The sequence below is a fragment of the Heterodontus francisci genome, chromosome 29, assembly GCF_036365525.1.
Source record: "Heterodontus francisci isolate sHetFra1 chromosome 29, sHetFra1.hap1, whole genome shotgun sequence".
Taxonomy (NCBI): domain Eukaryota; kingdom Metazoa; phylum Chordata; class Chondrichthyes; order Heterodontiformes; family Heterodontidae; genus Heterodontus; species Heterodontus francisci.
In genome coordinates, this window is record NC_090399.1 from 9,996,658 (window position 1) to 10,014,651 (window position 17,994).

General features: G+C 44.5%; 1 protein-coding gene across 1 annotated transcript in view; it reads left to right on the top strand.

The window, feature by feature from the left end:
- The first annotated feature begins 17,220 nt into the window (after positions 1-17,220).
- LOC137346302 (proline-rich transmembrane protein 1-like) overlaps positions 17,221-17,994 on the top strand; it is a 132,056-nt gene continuing 131,282 nt past the window's right edge. The window contains exon 1 of the mRNA XM_068009784.1: positions 17,221-17,283. Coding sequence (XP_067865885.1) covers positions 17,221-17,283 — 63 coding nt within the window. The remainder of the gene's footprint in view (positions 17,284-17,994) is intronic.

Below are 17,994 nucleotides of genomic sequence, written 5' to 3' on the forward strand. Positions count from 1 at the left end.
TGCATGTTACTCATCTTATAACCCAAGAGAAATGAGCTGAACCTGTTCTGATATCACCTAGTCATGGCCATGTCATGTGATAAGCAGGGACCAATGACAGGTGAGATTTCTATATTCATGTTTCCATAGACCAATCATAATGCTCAACCAATCGTTACCATGGAGCAGTTACTTAGTTGCCAGGGAGCTAATGAGCTATCACTGTGTAAACTAAAACCCATTGGATTGTCATCTTTCTCCAGCTCAGTTATTGGCCCTGAGTCCTGTCAATCAATAGCAAAGCAATCAAGCTCAGTCACATGCTTCGTAGCAGCCAATGAGCTTGATTGGATGCACCACAAATGGAATGCTGTTGTGATCGCTGTTGACCAATTGGATAGCTCAAAAGCATCACTTATGATTTCAAAGAACACATAATCAACTTTGGCCAATAGGATAGGTAAAAAGTGTCACGCATGGGGAAAGGTCACGTGATCATTATTGGCAAATGAGATTGCTTAAAACGAACATCTAACCAACTTTTTAAAATGGCGTAGATGGATTTGACTTCACTGTGATGACACATGTTAATGTTGGCAACTGAACATTTTTAGTGTCAGCACCAAGTATTGCCAGATCAGGTGTACCAGAGCCACAACCAGATGCAGAGTAATCTGCTCTGCCCCACTATATACCTTCACTTTAACCTCTAATGAGTGCTGTTTGTCGCATTGGAGTAAAACTATCTCCTTTTCCGCAACAAACAACTCTGTGGCATTTTATTGTTGAAAATCTGTTACCTCTCTCTTTTCCCCCTCTACTACTCTGTTAGAAATAAATTCAGACAAATAAAAATCAATGACAAAATTAATGATGCATTTTTAATGTGAGACTCATAATTAAAAATTCCAATGTCAACCATGCCAATTATAGTACAGCATCACGATAAAGAATCAATGACACCCTGCTGGAACTTCATTGGCAAATCCACAGGAAATTATCATTGATGACATTAATTAATAGATTAACTCGCACAATTATATCATGAGCTTAAAATGCCTGTCACACAATTACATCATCAACAAAAATCACCTCCTGCACTCGTTCATCGTCAACTGGTGACATCTACCACGATTACACCATCAATAAGTGACCTCTAGCATTATTACATCATCAACAAGTGCCCTCTCATCTATGACATCATCGACAGGTATCCTCTCATTCTACTGCATCATCAATAGAAGACCTCTTACCTTATGACATCAACAACAGGTGACCCCTTGCACTATTACATCGTGAACAGGTGCTCTCTCACACTATTGCATCAACAGTTGTCCACTCGCACTGTTATATCATATGCAAGGTTTCTGCCTCTTGTAAGCTGCCCTGAGATTCCCGGCATTCTCTTGAGGCACAGAGCAAGACTTGCATATGCAATAGGCATCTCTGTTAATGAGGTGCGAAGGAGTTGTGCCCAGCCTCCTGAATCACTTTCTTTAGCTTGCAGTCCTGGGCCACACTAACATAGGAGCGAGCACTCAAGAATGTGGTGGTGGAGCTTGAACCAAGAGTTTACTCAGAATGGAGAGTCTGAAGGGGTGCCGACAGAAAACCAAAGACAGGTTGGAAGTCAATTCCTGGGCTATGGGCAGCCAAAAAGCCCCTAAGTCTGGAGAGCTCACTTGTGTTGGTACTCTCTAACCTCTGCATCAGATGGTCATGCATTCAAGCCAGAGATTTGAGCACATAACACAGGTTGACACTTCAATGGTGAGTGAGCGCTGCATTGTCAGAGTTGTCGTCTTTTGGATGAGACGTTGGTCATGTCTGTCCTCTCTAATGGACGTATAATTTCCCACATCATTATCAAAGAAGAGCAGGGGCATTTAGTGACCTGGCCAACATTTATTCCTCAATCATTGAAATTATTAAGGAAAAGAACAGAATATCTGGCCATTTATCTCACTGCAGTTTGTGGAGCCTTACTGTGTTGAAATTATTACTAACTATCTCCTTACAATACCACATGGCTTCATTTCAAAAGTACTTCATTAACTCTCAATGCTCTGTGGCCATGAAAGGGGCTATATAAATGCAAGTTCTTTTTTTTGAAAGAAGAGAACTCAGAAGCCACATTATGGAAGAATACAGGATATCAAAGATTATAGCAAAGATGAAACTACAAAACTACCATCAGCCCAAGCGCTAATAGTAAGACAGGCAGGTGAGTCAAAACCTGGGATTGAGTCACCAGTAGAGGAGTGGAGGTAACTCAGGAACTCTGCGGTAGGTAGAATGTTTGTTTTTTTCTGTGGACAGATGAGCTAAGATGGGTTAGACCTCGTCTGTATTTACCTGGTGAGTTGGTCTCTGACTGGGGAAGGGAAATATCAGTGAGTTACAATCCTGATCATCAATCAGTGTATTTGTGTGGACATCAGAGCTGAATGTGGTTTGGCTGTGACTGCCGCATTGGGAAAAAAATACAGATTAACTGATTATTAATGAGGAAATGGTTTAAAAATTGGTGGAATTCATTACATTTCAGGAATGAGATTTTCATAGAAAAGTGCTTTGACAGGTCACTGTATTCCTTCAGCACTCCGGTGGTTAACTGTCTCACCAAGTAAGCAAGTGGGCCGAGATTGTACTAATAGGTCATGTTAATTTGACAATAGTGGCTCTCGCCATTAAACCATTAATAATCACCCTCTCACTCCAAGTCTTAGATATACTAAAGAAGCCAGGAATCAGGTGTAGAAGCCATTTACTAACTGACAGGGTCACAGACTCAAACACACGCATAGGGAACTTCAGCAAATCTTGATAATAAGTATTAATTGGCAGAAATAAGAGGGATTCAGTTTTTTACTTGAGAGTTAGTCTGGCAATAAAACAAGAGAAAATACCTTACAGTCGGGGCATTCTTCTCCAGGTCTTGCTCCATGCTGGCACAGACTGCTTCATTATCTGAGGAGTTGCAAATGGAACTAAACATTGTGCAATCATCAGCAAACATCTCCACTTCAGACCTCATGATTGAGGGAAGATCATTGATGAAGCAACTGAAGATGGTTGGGCCTCGGACACTACCCTGAGGAACTCCTGCAGCAGATGCTAAAATCTGAAATAAAAACAGAAAATGCTGAAATTACTCAGCAGGTCAGGCACATCTGTGGAGAGAGAAACAGAGTTAATGTTTCAGGTTTGACAAAAGCTCATCCTGAAACGTAAACTCTGTTTCTCCACATAGGCTGCCAGACCTGCTGAGCATTTGCAGCAATTTCTGTTTTTATTTCATTGAAAGGATGATGAGTGCTCTGAATGACTGATCAGATAAAGTAATAGACTGAAGGTGAGGAGGTTAAGATTCAGTTGATTATTTGGCTAGGTGAATTGAAACACTAGAGAGATAAATTTAATTAGCGAGATGATGCTTTTTTCACTTCATCTATTCTTAAATCTTTCAGTATTTGACATTCTCTCTGATTTTGCTTAACAACTCTAAAACAAACCTGCTTCCTTGGCATATCAGTGGTGAATTAGGTGATTTGGGAAGACCCCTTTCAATGGTTTATCAACCTAAAGACTGACAAATACTGACTCATGGTATGGCTGCACTCCGGCAAATTGGGAATGCCTGCAATAACCATTTCTGGGAAGGAGTGCAAGATTTTCCCATTGTTTCATTATCCAAGAGAGTTCAATTGAAATTGGTGTTCTAAAGGTTTATCACTAAAGGGGTGCTCTCGTTGACCTGAGATACTGCTGGTTGCTTTAATCAACCTGAAACCTCCAGTACCTCAGCAGAACAGATACAAGTGATGCACTTTAAGCCATAATGAGCTTCCATTTTGGACTCATGCAGACAGAGCCCATTAAATGAAAAATGTATCGACCAAGAGCATTAATCAGCCTCAGAAACTGGAGCTGAGCTTTTCTCATTGATAAACGGGAGAGCATTAGAAACATTTCGAGGACAGGAAACAAATTAAATCACAAGCCACAGATACAGTGATTGCTTCAATCAACCTGCAGAGACCTGTTTGAGCAGGATTTGGAGTCAGACAGTGTATCTGTTGGCACACAACTGAGGCCATCCCATTTCCAATCCAAGTTTTTAGTGCGCTAGCTATTGAATAATTCACACCATATATGTGGGGGAAACGGTGACATAGTGGTAATCTCACTGAACTAGTAATCCAGAGGCCCAGACTAATGCCCTGGGAACAGGGGTTCAAATCCCACCATGGTGGAATTTAAATTCAATTAAGACATAAAATACAATTAATTAGTTTTTAAAAATCTGGAATTGAAAGCTAGTCTCAGTGATTGTGCCATGAAAACTATCACCAATTGTTGTAAAAACCCATCTGGTTCACGACTGCTCTTGAGGGGAGGAAATCTGCTATCCTTACCTGGTCTGGCCTACATATGACTCCAGACCCACAGCTATAATGTGGTTGCCTCTTAACTGCCCTCTGAAATGGCCTAGAAAGCCACTCAATTGTTAAGGTCAATTAGGGGTGGGCAATAAATGCTGACCTTACCAGTAACGCCCACATTCCATGAATGAATGTTTTTAAATTACATATTAGCACACCCATTGTGATGGATCTGGTATTGTATAATACCAGTAGCTACCAATGTAGTGCATTTTATACTTCCATGAAATGCATTCAGCATTGTATTGTATCCTGGAGGGCATATATAAACTAGTACTATATTCCCTGGAATTTAAAAGGTTAAGGGATGATTTGATAAAAGTTGTCAAGGTATTGTTATGATCCCGTTAGGGCTCATTAACGTTAAAGAGTAAGTTGAATTCCCAGTTATTACTGAAAGAATTACACCACAAGATTTCATGTTTTAAACAAAAAAACTTAAATGTAAAAGATTTAAGCAAAGAAAATCACCACTAACTTAATATTGCTATTTGAAGCCACATACTTTAAACTTAAAATCTTGACACTTGAAAACGTATACTTTAAGCTCTAAATCTTAACAGAACACCCCCATTTGACTTTTACTTCCACCCCAAGAGTTCCCCTAAACTTTACAGGATCTTGGCTGTTTGTCAACTTCTCCTGGGACCAATCCAAAGTGTTCCACAGCTCTTAGGAATTCATTTCAATTTTCCTTAATCTCTCAGCTGTCTTCCAAGTTATGAGATCTCCTGGGGATTCTTCTGCTAGCATCCGGCTAGACAATCTTCCCATTCTCCTTCAAAACCTCCCAAATCTGGATTTCCAGCTTGGGAATGGACCTTGCTCAAGGCAGAATTACCCAGTTCCTAATGGCCACTCTGCACCTGCGTGCAGCAACTTCTAAAGCTAACTGCTTTCAAAAGCCATCTGACTTCCAAAAGCCAAGTGACAATCTATGTCAGCAAGCATACAGCTAAAGAAAACCTGACCAGAAGGCACCCACTACATCACCTATCTCCATAGCAATGCGGTACTTTTGGGATGTCCCAGATAGCAATTTAAGCTAATTACCTTCAACTCCAAAATATTGCTTTTATTTCTGATGCCCACGTGAATTACTGATATTGCTAACGATGACAGAACAATCCTTTCCAGACTTACTGACTTCAACTCCCAACTAAACAAGCCCATCTGCTGTTTTATGGATCTCATCACTTTAACTCTGTCTCTGTAAGCACTCATGGAGAGATCTTTGAGCTTTAAATCTCTGGTGGTCTGCAACCTTTTGAAATTCTTACAGCCACACATTTAATTTCTCCCAAACTAAAAGTGACTTCTAAAATATTAACACAAGCCATGATCTAGGTGATCATAACAATATTAAGGGGAAACAGGGGTAGATGGAGAGAAATTATTTCCATTGGTTGCAGAGTCTAGAACGAAGGGGCATAGCCTAAAAATTAGAGGCAGATCTTTCAGGAGTGAAATTAGGAAACACATCTACATTCTGGAACCATCTTCTACAAATAGCAATTGATGCTAGATCAATTGTTAATTTTAAAACTGAGATTGATTTTTGTTCACCAAAGGTATTCAGGGTTATGGAGCAAAGGCGGTTATATGACATTTGATAGCAGATCAGCCAGGATCTCACTGAATGGTGGAACAGTCTTGAGTGCCTAAATGGCCTCCTCCTCTTCCTATGTTCCTAAGCTCCTATAAATCCACTGGTTATCCATTTAATATGTTATGTATTGTACAAGGAGTGGTGAATGGGATGAGACCAGATTGCCAAGGCAAGAACATGTACCAGGGTTTTGGAGAGAGAACTAAGGTTGGAAATATGGCAACAATTTAATGGACTGGTCAAATTTTGGGTAGCTTTCTTGAGGAGGTGTTTGATAACGGTGGTGTTCAAACCACAGCTGACAGAGCTGGATGCAAGAGGCAGGTTTCTAATAAGGGCAATGTGGGGGAAAGTGAAGGTGGAATTGGCTGATTCGGAGGTGAGATGGGGGAGGGAAAGCAAGGCAGCAAATGGTAGGATTAATGGACGACATGGTGAGCTGAGGATTGAGATGGGAAGAAATAACAAAGAATAGGAAAGGTGACAGTGAGGTTACTTTGTTGGGCAGGTGAAGGCCTGGTAGTTTGGAGCTTAGCAAGGGTGTTGGAAGCGGTCAGAGAGTGATTTGATAGAGGCATTTCCATCTACGAAAGGATGAGCCAGAGTTAAATAGAAACACCTTACTTGCAGTGATTGAGAGGTCTAGAATGCAAGGACACAGATAGAACAGGAGTACTGTGTCCACTTCCGGCCATCGCACTTTAAGAAGGCTCTGAAGACTTTGGAGAGGGTACAGCAGAGGTTAATTAGAATGGTTCCAAGGATGAGGGTTACGTGGATAGACTGGAGAAGCTGGGATTGTTCTCCTTGACGCAGAGAAGACTAAGAGGAGATTTGATAGAGGTGTTTAAATCATGAAGGGTTTAGATAGAGTAAATAAAGAGCAACTGTTTCCAGTGGCTAAAGGGTGGGATAACCTGATGGACTAGATTTCAGGTGATTGGTGCCAAGAGGAATTTTTTTTTATGCAATGAGTGGTTAGGATCTGCCTGATAGGGCGGTGGAAACAGATTTAGTAGTAGCCTTCAAAAGGAATTGGGATAACTCCTTGAAAGAGAAACCATTGCAGAGATGTGTGGAAAGGGCAGGGGAGTGGGACTAATGGATTGTTCTTTCAGAGAACTGGCTCGGACCGTCCCTCGGTGCTATACTATTCTATCATTCATTGACTTAAGACAGAGAGGCAGCGAAACTTTATTTTTGCAGAGGATTGTGAGGATGTTGAAACTCTACTGGAGTTAGTGATTGAACCAGACACCATGTCAACATGAAAGGATAGATTAGAAGGAAAGGGATGTAAGGATATGGGAATAGGGCAGAAAGATGGTATGAAGTTTACTGTTCATTTGGAGGTTACAGACCAACATGGACTGTGATATATTTTCGATTTAAATCTCTGTAATTCAGTGATTACTAGTGCATTACCTGCCTCGGCCCTGACTTATCTGAAATCCTGGGTTCAGGCCATTTCCATATAAGAGGCAGGCACAAAAACGGCTTTCTTTGGGTCTACATCCCATATACTCCATTAGGACGGCCATTTCGGCCAAGGATTTTCATTTGTTTTTAAAATAGCGCTAATTTCTTTGCAGCTGTTGTCCTAGTGTCAACCAATTGCTGTGTCATTCCTATCGGTCCCGCCACCTTGAGTGACATCATGATGGAAGGCGGAGACGTGGACTATCGGAATTTCCCAGTATTGTTTAAAAATGGGGAGTGACTCAACAGGATTGGGCCCCGGTGCCAAATACTGACGCCTGCCCACATCCCCACCCCACCCTGCCCTGCGCCCACACGTGGCATTTCCCCAGTACCCACCCTCTCAATCCCAGGAATCTTATGGCCGGACTATCTGCCATCAAACTGAAATTACTGGCTGTAAACTAGACCTCTTCCAGTCAGGCCTGCTGAATCAGTAAACTGGAAGAACCTGCCAATCCTATCAGATCACACATCCTTTACACAACAACAACTTATATTTATATAGTGCCTTTAATGCAATAAAACGTCCCAAGGTTCTTCACAGGAGCGTTATAAAACAAAATATGACCACGAACCACATAAGGCAATATTAGGTCAGATAACTTAAAGCTTGGTCAAAGAGGTAGGTTTTAATGAGTGTCTTAAAGGAGGAAAGCAAGATAGAGAGGCGGAGAGGTGCAGGGAGGGAATTCAAGAGCTTTGGGCCAAGGCAGTTAAAGGCGCAGCCACCAATGGTGGAGCGATTAAAATCAGGATGCTCAAGAGGCCAGAATTAGAGGAGCACGGATATCTCGGAGAGTGGTGGGGCTGGAGGAGATTACAGAGATAGGGAGGGGTGAGGCCATGGAGGGATTTGAAAACAAGGATGATAATTTTAAAATCAAGATATTGCTTGTCTGGGAGTCAATGTAGGTCAGTGAGCACAGGGGTGAGATAGGAATGGGGCTTGGTGTGAGTTAAGACATGGGCAGCAGAGTTTTGGATGACCTCAAGTTTACAGAGAGTAGGATGTGGGAGAGCAGGCAGGAGTGCGTCGGAATAGTCAAGTCTCAAGGTAAGGAAAGCATGAATGAGGGTTTCAACAGCAGATGAGCTGAGACGTTGGGCGATGTTACAAAGGTGGAAATAACTGGCCTTAGTTCTAGCACGAACTTGAGGTTGGAAGCTCAACTTGGGGTCAAACGTGACACCAAGGTTGTGAACAGACTGGTTTAATCTCAGACTTTTGTCAGGGAGAGGGATGGAGTAGTAGCTAGGGAACGGAGTTTGTAGGGGGACTGAAATACAACGGCTTCAGTCGTCCCACTATTTAATTGAAGGAAATATCTGCCTATCCAGTACTGGATGTTGGATCGGCAGTCTTATAATCTAGCAGTAGAAGTGGTGGTGAGGTACAACTGGGTATCGTCAACATACATGTGAAAACTAATGCTATACTTTTGGATGTGACCAAGGGGCAGCTTGTAGAAGAGAAATAAGAGGGGGCCAAGGATAAATCTTTGGGGCCACCAGAGGTAACACTGTGGGATCAGGAAGAGATGCCATTGCAAATGATTCTCTGGCTATGATTAGATAAGAATGGAACCAGGTGAGAGCAGTCCCACCCAGTTGGACGACAGTGGAGAGGTGTTGGAGGAAGATGGTGTGGTCAACAGTGTCAAAGGCGGCAGACAGGTCGAGAAGGATGATTTGTGACCCGAGACGTCATTTGTGACTTTGATAAGAGCTGTTTTGGCACGGTGACAGGGGCGGAAACCTGATTGGAGAGATAGAATTCCGGGAAAGATGGTAATGGATTTGGGAGGTGACAACACGTTCAAGGAATTTGGAGACGAAAAGGAGGTTGGAAATGGGACGGTGGCTGGCAAGGGCGGTGGGGTCAAGGTTTTGAAAGGAGAGAGGGACAACAGCTGAAGAGAGAGAACCTTTTACAATATTGGCTAACATGGAGACCAGGAGAGGAAGTTGGGTGGGTCTCATGGACAAGATGAGCTCAGAGGCAGCAGGAGGACAGGTAGGAGAGAAACTAGAGAAAGATGCGAGTTGCGGGCTAGGGCAGGGGGAGTATTACAGGAAGATTGGCCAGGTGGGCTAGTGGAAGGGAGGGACATGGCAGAGACAGCTGATTGGATGGTCTTGAACTTAGTGACAAATAAGTCTATGAGCTCCTCGTACTTACTGCTGGAGATGAGGGTGGAGGAGAAAGTGGAGAGGAGTTTAAAAAGATGATTTATAATACAGCAAAGAAGCCGGGGTTTATCTTTGCATTCTAGGATGATCCTGAAATAGCGAGCAGGTTCAATGAAGAGTGCAGGAGGGTATGCCAGGAGCAGCACCAGACATACCTAAAAATGAGGTGTCAACCTAGTGAAGCGACAACCCAGGACTACTTGCATGCCAAACAGCATAAGCAGCATGCGATAGACAGAGCTAAGCGATCCTATAACCAACTAATCAGATCTAAGCTCTGCAGTGCTGCTACATCCAGTCGTGAATGGTGGTGGCCAATTAAGCAACTAACTGGAGGAGGTGGTTCCACAAATATCCCCATCCTCAATGATGGAGGAGCCCAGCACATCAGTGCAAAAGATAAGGCTGAAGCATTTGCAACAATCTTCATCCAGAAGTGGATAATCCATCTTAGCTTCCTCCTGAAGTCCCCAGCATCACAGATGCCAGGTTTCAGCCAATTCGATTCACTCCGTGTGATATCAAGAAACGACTGAAGGCACTGGATACTGCAAAGACTATGGGCCCTGACAACATTCCGACAATAGTACTGAAACTTGTGCTCCAGAACTTGCCGTGCCCCTAACCAAGCTGTTCCAGTTCAGCTACAACACTGGCATCTACCTAGCAAAGTGGAAAATTGGCCAGGTATGTCCTGTACACAAAAAGAAGGACAAATCCAACCCGGCCAATTACCGCCCCATCAGTCTATTCTCCATCATCAGTAAAGTGATGGAAGGTGTCATCGACAGTGCTGTGAAGCAGCACTTACTTAGCAATAACCTGCTCAGTGATGTTCAGTTTGGGTTCTACCTAAGCCACTCAGCTCCTGACCTTGGTTCAAACATGGATAAAATAGCTGAACTCAAGAGGTGAGGTGAGAGTGACGGCCTTTGATATCAAGGCAGCATTTGACCGAGTATGGCATCCAGGAGCCCTAGCAAAACTGGAGTCAATGGGAATCAGGGGGAAAATTCCCTGCTGGTTGGAGTCATCCTTAGCACAAAGGAAGATGGTTATGGTTGTTGGAGGTCAATCATCTGAGCTCCAGGACATCACTTCAGGAGTTCCTCAGGGTAGTGTCCCAGGCCCAACCATCTTCAGCTGCTTCATCAATGACCTTCCTTCAATCATAAGGTCAGAAGTGGAGATGATCGCTGATGATTGCACAATGTTCAGCACCATGCACTGCAGCAATGCACCAATGCTCCTTAGACAGCACTTTCCAAACCTGTGACCTCCACCACCTAGAAGGACAAGGGCAGCAAATACATGTGAACACCACCACCTGCAAGTTCCCCTCCAGGCCACACACCATCCTGACATGGAACTATATCGCCGTTCCTTCACTGTCGCTAGGTCAAAATCCTGGAATTCCCTTCCTAATAGCACTGTGGGTGTACCTACCCCACAAGGACTGCAGCAGCTCAAGAAGGCAGCTCACCACCTTCTCATGGGCAATTCGGGATAGGTAATAAATGCTGGCCCTGCAGATGAGAGCAGGATCCGATTTTGTTTTATATGGTCCAGCCAGTCTGGTGGCGAATGACTAAACCAGTTGTCCGCCATACCCTTTCTAACAGGCGTACTTTGGAGTAAACAAGTGGAGTTAAGGGCTGCAACGGGGGAATGGCCAAGGTGAGAGGGAAAGTAATGATTTTATTAGGCTAGGGCATCAAAGCTGGAGGTGAGGGTGCTGTTAAGCAAATCAGGGGCTGCAGAAACATCATTGGGAATGGAGGGCCAAAGACTAGACAGGTGGGATTGTGAAACTGCATTTGAGGTATAGTTTTTTCCAGGAATGGATACGGAATGAAGTAGTGTTGGGGAGTGGAAGGGGATATGGATAGCGAGTGATACAAGGAAGTGATCAGAGATGGCCTTACCTAATTGATACGACGGGACCATATGATATAGCATGGTCAAGGGAGTGGCCGTGAATATGGGTTGGGGAGTTTACATGGAGGGAGAAATTTAGGAAGGATAAGAGGGCAGTGAACTCAGAGGAGAGAGAACATGATGAGTTGAGATGGAGGTTGAAATCACAGAGGATGAAAAGTCGTTCGGTGCAGAGGCTGAGGGAGGAAAGCGGTGAAGATAAATCAGTGAGAACATTTTTATCACTCTTGGGAGTGCGGTAGAGAACGATGATTTTTAAAGAGAGGTAAGGGCATGGAAGAAGGTGAGATGCTCAAAGGAGAGAGTGCCAGACAGATTGTGGGTCAGGCCACGGTGGGGCGAGTGATGGAAGATATAGCCAAGTGGGGAGGCTTCATTCATTAATAGCAAGGTGTCATCACCCCCTCAGCCAGGGTTCTGCTAAGCCCATGATAGTGATGCAATCATTCACTAATTCATGGATAGCAAGGGCCTTGTTCGCAAATGAACGGACATTCTGGGCGGTGGGGGGGATTCGTAGAAGGGCGGTGAGAGCTGATCTGCTGGCTGAGGTAATAGGGTCAGCAATGGGAGGGGTGAGTTGGACAGGAAGATGATTGGCAAGATTAGCCCCCAGTAGGCACACTGGTGGGAAGGACAATGAGAGAGTGGAGTGAGGGCTATTGGGGTTGCTGCTGATAGTGAGCCAGTGCTGAGAGCCTCGATGAGCCCATCGGAGGATGCCAAATGAGGCACAGAGCCAAAATAAAAGCAAAATACTGCAGATGCTGGAAATCTGAAATAAAAACAGAAAATGCTGGAAATACTCAGTAAGTCAGGTAGCATCTGTAGAGAGAGAAGAAGAGTTGACGTTTCAAGTCTGTGACCTTTCATTCTGTTCTGATGAAAGAGCCTTTCAGTGCAGCAGCTTTTTCGGGAGCAGCGTGTGAGCGAGTGAGCAGCTGGGAAAGTCCGTTTGAAAGTAAATTTAATTTCCTTTTGTTTTTCGGCGGAGGCCAGGGGGCTGCTGGGTAAGTAAAACACTATATATTTGGGCGGTTTAAAATAACTTTCCTTTCAGTGCAGCAGCTTTTTCGGGAGCAGCGTGTGAGCGAGTGAGCAGCTGGGAAAGTCCGTTTGAAAGTAAATTTAATTTCCTTTTGTTTTTCGGCGGAGGCCAGGGGGCTGCTGGGTAAGTAAAACACTATATATTTGGGCGGTTTCTGAACCCGAGACACCACAATTGTAGTGTCTCCCACCCGCCCTCCTCCTCTAACCAAAAAAAAAAGGACTCGGTGGGGTGTTTATAAGGTAAGGCTTTTTCGATTTCTCTGGTTTTATTGTGATTGGTAAAAACTTTTCGTTCCTTTTTCATTTAACTAAGTTTAAACTTAAGATTAAAAATGGCAGGAGATCTCAGACCCGTATCATGCTCCTCTTGCTCAATGTGGGAGCTCAGGGACATGGCTGATGACCCTGACTCCTTCACGTGCAGGAAGTGTGTCCAGCTGCAGCTCTTGTTAGACCGCATGACGGCTCTCGAGCTGCGGATGGACTCACTTTGGAGCATGCGCGATGCTGAGGAGGTCGTGGATAGCACGTTTAGTGAATTGGTCACACCGCAGATTAGGATTGCTGAGGGAGAAAGGGAATGGGTGACCAAAAGGCAGAGAAAGAGCAGGAAGGCAGCGCAGGAGTCCCCTGCGGTCATCTCCCTCCAAAACAAGTATACCGTTTTGGATACTGTTGAGGGAGATGGCTCACCAGGGGAAGGCAGCAGTAGCCAGGTCCATGGCACCGTGGCTGGCTCTGCTGTTCCGAAGGGCGGGAAAAAGAGTGGAAGGGCTATAGTCATAGGGGATTCGATTGAAAGGGGAGTAGATAGGCGGTTCTGTGGTCGAAAACGAGGCTCCCGAATGGTATGTTGCCTCCCAGGTGCACGGGTCAGGGACGTCTCAGATCGGCTGCAGAACATTCTAAAGGGGGAGGGTGAACAGCCAGTTGTCATTGTGCACATAGGCACTAATGATATAGGTAAAAAACGGGATGAGGTCCTACATGCAGAGTTTAGGGAGTTAGGAGCCAAGTTAAAAAGTAGGACCTCAAAGGTAGTAATCTCAGGATTACTACCAGTGCCACGTGATAGTCAGAGTAAAAATGAAAGAATAGTCAGGATGAATGCGTGGCTTGAGAGATGGTGCAGGAAGGAGGGGTTCAGATTTTTGGGACATTGGGACCGGTTCTGGGGGAGGTGGGACTATTACAAATTGGACGGTCTACACCTGGGCCGGACTGGAACCAATGTCCTTGGAGGTGCTTTTGCTAACGCTGTTGGGGAGGGTTTAAACTAATGTGGCAGGGGGATGGGAACCAATTGAGGTCAGTTGACAGTAAGGAGGTAGTAACAAAAGCCTGTAAGGAACTAGATAATGAAGTCAGTGTGACTAAGGGGAAGAGCAGGCAGGGAGCAGATGATGAATATAAAGGGACTGGTGGTCTGAGGTGCATTTGTTTTAATGCAAGAAGTGTAGTAGGTAAGGCAGATGAACTTAGGGCTTGGATTAGTACCTGGGAGTATGATGTTATTGCTATTACTGAGACTTGGTTGAGGGAAGGGCATGATTGGCAACTAAATATCCCAGGATATCGATGCTTCAGGCGGGATAGAGAGGGAGGTAAAAGGGGTGGAGGAGTTGCATTACTGGTCAAAGAGGATATCACAGCTGTGCTGAAGGAGGGCACTATGGAGGACTCGAGCAGTGAGGCAATATGGACAGAACTCAGAAATAGGAAGGGTGCGGTAACAATGTTGGGGCTGTACTACAGGCCTCCCAACAGCGAGCGTGAGATAGAGGTACAAATATGTAAACAGATTATGGAAAGATGTAGGAGCAACAGGGTGGTGGTGATAGGAGATTTTAATTTTCCCAACATTGACTGGGATTCGCTTAGTGTTAGAGGTCCAGATGGAGCAGAATTTGTAAGGAGCATCCAGGAGGGTTTTCTAGAGCAGTATGTAAATAGTCCAACTCGGGAAGGGGCCATACTGGACCTGGTGTTGGGGAATGAGCCCGGCCAGGTTGTTGAAGTTTCAGTAGGGGACTACTTTGGGAATAGTGATCACAATTCCGTAAGCTTTAAAATACTCATGGACAAAGACGAGAGTGGTCCAAAAGGGAGAGTGCTAAATTGGGGGAAGGCCAACTAAACCAAAATTCGGCAGGAGCTGGGAAATGTAGATTGGGAGCAGCTGTTTGAAGGTAAATCCACATGTGATATGTGGGAGGCTTTTAAAGAGAGGTTGATTAGCGTGCAGGAGAGACATGTTCCTGTGAAAATGAGGGATAGAAATGGCAAGATTAGGGAACCATGGATGACAGGTGAAATTGTGAGACTAGCTAAGAGGAAAAAGGAAGCATACATAAGGTCTAGGCGGCTGATGAAAGACGAAGCTTTGAAAGAATATCGGGAATGTAGGACCAATCTGAAACGAGGAATTAAGAGGGCTAAAAGGGGTCATGAAATATCTTTAGCAAACAGGGTTAAGGAAAATCCCAAAGCCTTTTATTCATATATAAGGAGAAAGAGGGTAACTAGAGAAAGGATTGGCCCACGAAAGGACAAAGGAGGAATGTTATGCTTGGACTCAGAGAAAATGGGTGAGATTCTAAACGAGTACTTTGCATCGGTATTCACCGAGGAGAGGGACATGAAGGATGTTGAGGTTAGGGACAGATGTTTGATTACTCTAGGTCAAGTCGGCATAAGGAGGGAGGAAGTGTTGGGTATTCTAAAGGGCATTAAGGTGGACAAGTCCCCAGGTCCGGATGGGATCTATCCCAGGTTACTGAGGGAAGCGAGAGAGGAAATAGCTGGGGCCTTAACAGATATCTTTGCAGCATCCTTAAACACGGGTGAGGTCCCGGAGGACTGGAGAATTGCTAATGTTGTCCCCTTGTTTAAGAAGGGTAGCAGGGATAATCCAGGTAATTATAGACCGGTGAGCCTGACGTCAGTGGTAGGGAAGCTGCTGGAGAAGATACTGAGGGATAGGATCTATTCCCATTTGGAAGAAAATGGGCTCATCAGTGATAGGCAACATGGTTTTGTGCAGGGAAGGTCATGTCTTACCAACTTAATAAAATTCTTTGAGGAAGTGACAAAGTTGATTGATGAGGGAAGGGCTGTCGATGTCATATACATGGACTTCAGTAAGGCGTTTGATAAGGTTCCCCATGGCAAGCTGATGGAGAAAGTGAAGGCGCTTGGTGTCCAAGGTGTACTAGCTAGATGGATAAAGAACTGGCTGGGCAACAGGAGACAGAGAGTAGCAGTAGAAGGGAGTTTTTCAAAATGGAGACGTGTGACCAGTGGTGTTCCACAGGGATCCGTGCTGGGACCACTGTTGTTTGTGATATACATTAATGATTTGGAGGAAAGTATAGGTGGACTGATTAGCAAATTTGCAGACGACACTAAGATTGGTGGAGTAGCAGATAGTGAAGGGGACTGTCAGAGAATACAGCAGAATATAGATAGATTAGAGAGTTGGGCAGAGAAATGGCAGATGGAGTTCAATCAGGGCAAATGCGAGGTGATGCATTTTGGAAGATCCAATTCAAGAGTGAACTATACAGTAAATGGAAAAGTCCTGGGGAAAATTGATGTCCAGAGAGATTTGGGTGTTCAGGTCCACTGTTCCCTGAAGGTGGCAACGCAGGTAAATAGAGTGGTCAAGAAGGCATACGGCATGCTTTCCTTCATCGGACGGGGTATTGAGTACAAGAGTTGGCAGGTCATGTTACAGTTGTATAGGACTTTGGTTCGGCCACATTTGGAATACTGCGTACAGTTCTGGTCGCCACATTATCAAAAGGATGTGGATGCTCTGGAGAGGGTGCAGAGGAGGTTCACCAGGATGTTGCCTGGTATGGAGGGCGCTAGCTATGAAGAGAGGTTGAGCAGATTAGGATTATTTTCATTAGAAAGACGGAGGTTGAGGGGGGACCTGATTGAGGTGTACAAAATCATGAGAGGTATAGACAGGGTGGATAGCAAGAGGCTTTTTCCCAGAGTGGGGGTTTCAATTACTAGAGGACACGAGTTCAAAGTGAAAGGGAAAAAGTTTAGGGGGGATATGCGTGGAAAGTTCTTTACGCAGAGGGTGGTGGGCACCTGGAACGCATTGCCAGCGGAGGTGGTAGATGCGGGCACGATGGAGTCTTTTAAGATGTATCTAGACAGATACATGAATGGGCAGGAAGAAAAGAGATACAGAACCTTAGAAAATAGGCGACATGTTTAGAGAGAGGATCTGGATCGGCGCAGGCTTGGAGGGCCGAAGGGCCTGTTCCTGTGCTGTAATTATCTTTGTTCTAACAGGGAGTCAAACCTGGGATGGTGGTAGGAGAGTCGGAAAGTCGAGGAGGACTGAAGGGTTGGGATAGGGAATTGGGAGGGCAGAGTACCTGAGAGTGGAGAAGAGAAAGGAGGCATGACAATAGAAGAGAGGGGTCTAGGAAGGGTAAAGAGAAAAGAAGTTAAAAAGAGCAAAATTGGAAATAAAATGAAGGCCTTGGGTCTGGAGTGACAGCCAAAATGCGTATGCGAATGGACTCAGGAGGGCACAAGTTACGTAGGTCTGGTTACATAAATGTTAGGGTACATAAAAACCTGATAGTAAAGGGGAACCAAGCTGCTTTTCGATCAGTGTGGTGACACTCTATCCCAATAGCTAGCTGTCGGCGAGACTAGGTATACCAAGGGGTTAATGCTCTCTGCCAAGATCATTCTGGAGTCTGACCAACCATCAAAGAGAAGCTATGGATTACAGGGTCAATCCTGTTGGATCTGTGGGTGGAAGTGTCATTCCAACACTGGTGATCTGTTGAGAAGAATAGATCTATGAAAAGGTTAATATTGTCCACTAACAACAGGCCAATGACTGATTACAAACAGAAAGAAATGCATGAATGAGTTGTCAACATCAAGAGCAAGTTAGAAGAGACATTTATGATTAAAGTGACTCTGAATAGAAACCCATTTTCTTTCACTTTCCAGCCTAGAAGTTCCTGTGGCTGTTAGCCCAGTCGCGTGACGTTCTTCAGTATGACATTTTAACATAGTCATTAACCAGCTTATTTTAAATAGCTCAAAATCCTCTCCATCTCTGTAACATCCTGCAGCCTTACAACCCTCCGAGATATCTACGCTCTTCCAATCCTGACCTCCTGCCTATCCCTGATTTTAATTGCTCCACCATTGGCGGTCACGCCTTTAGCTGCCTGGGCCCTAAGCTCTGGAATTCCCTCCCGAAACCTATCCGCCTCTCTACCTCTCTATTCGTCTTTAAGTCAATGCTTAAAACCTATG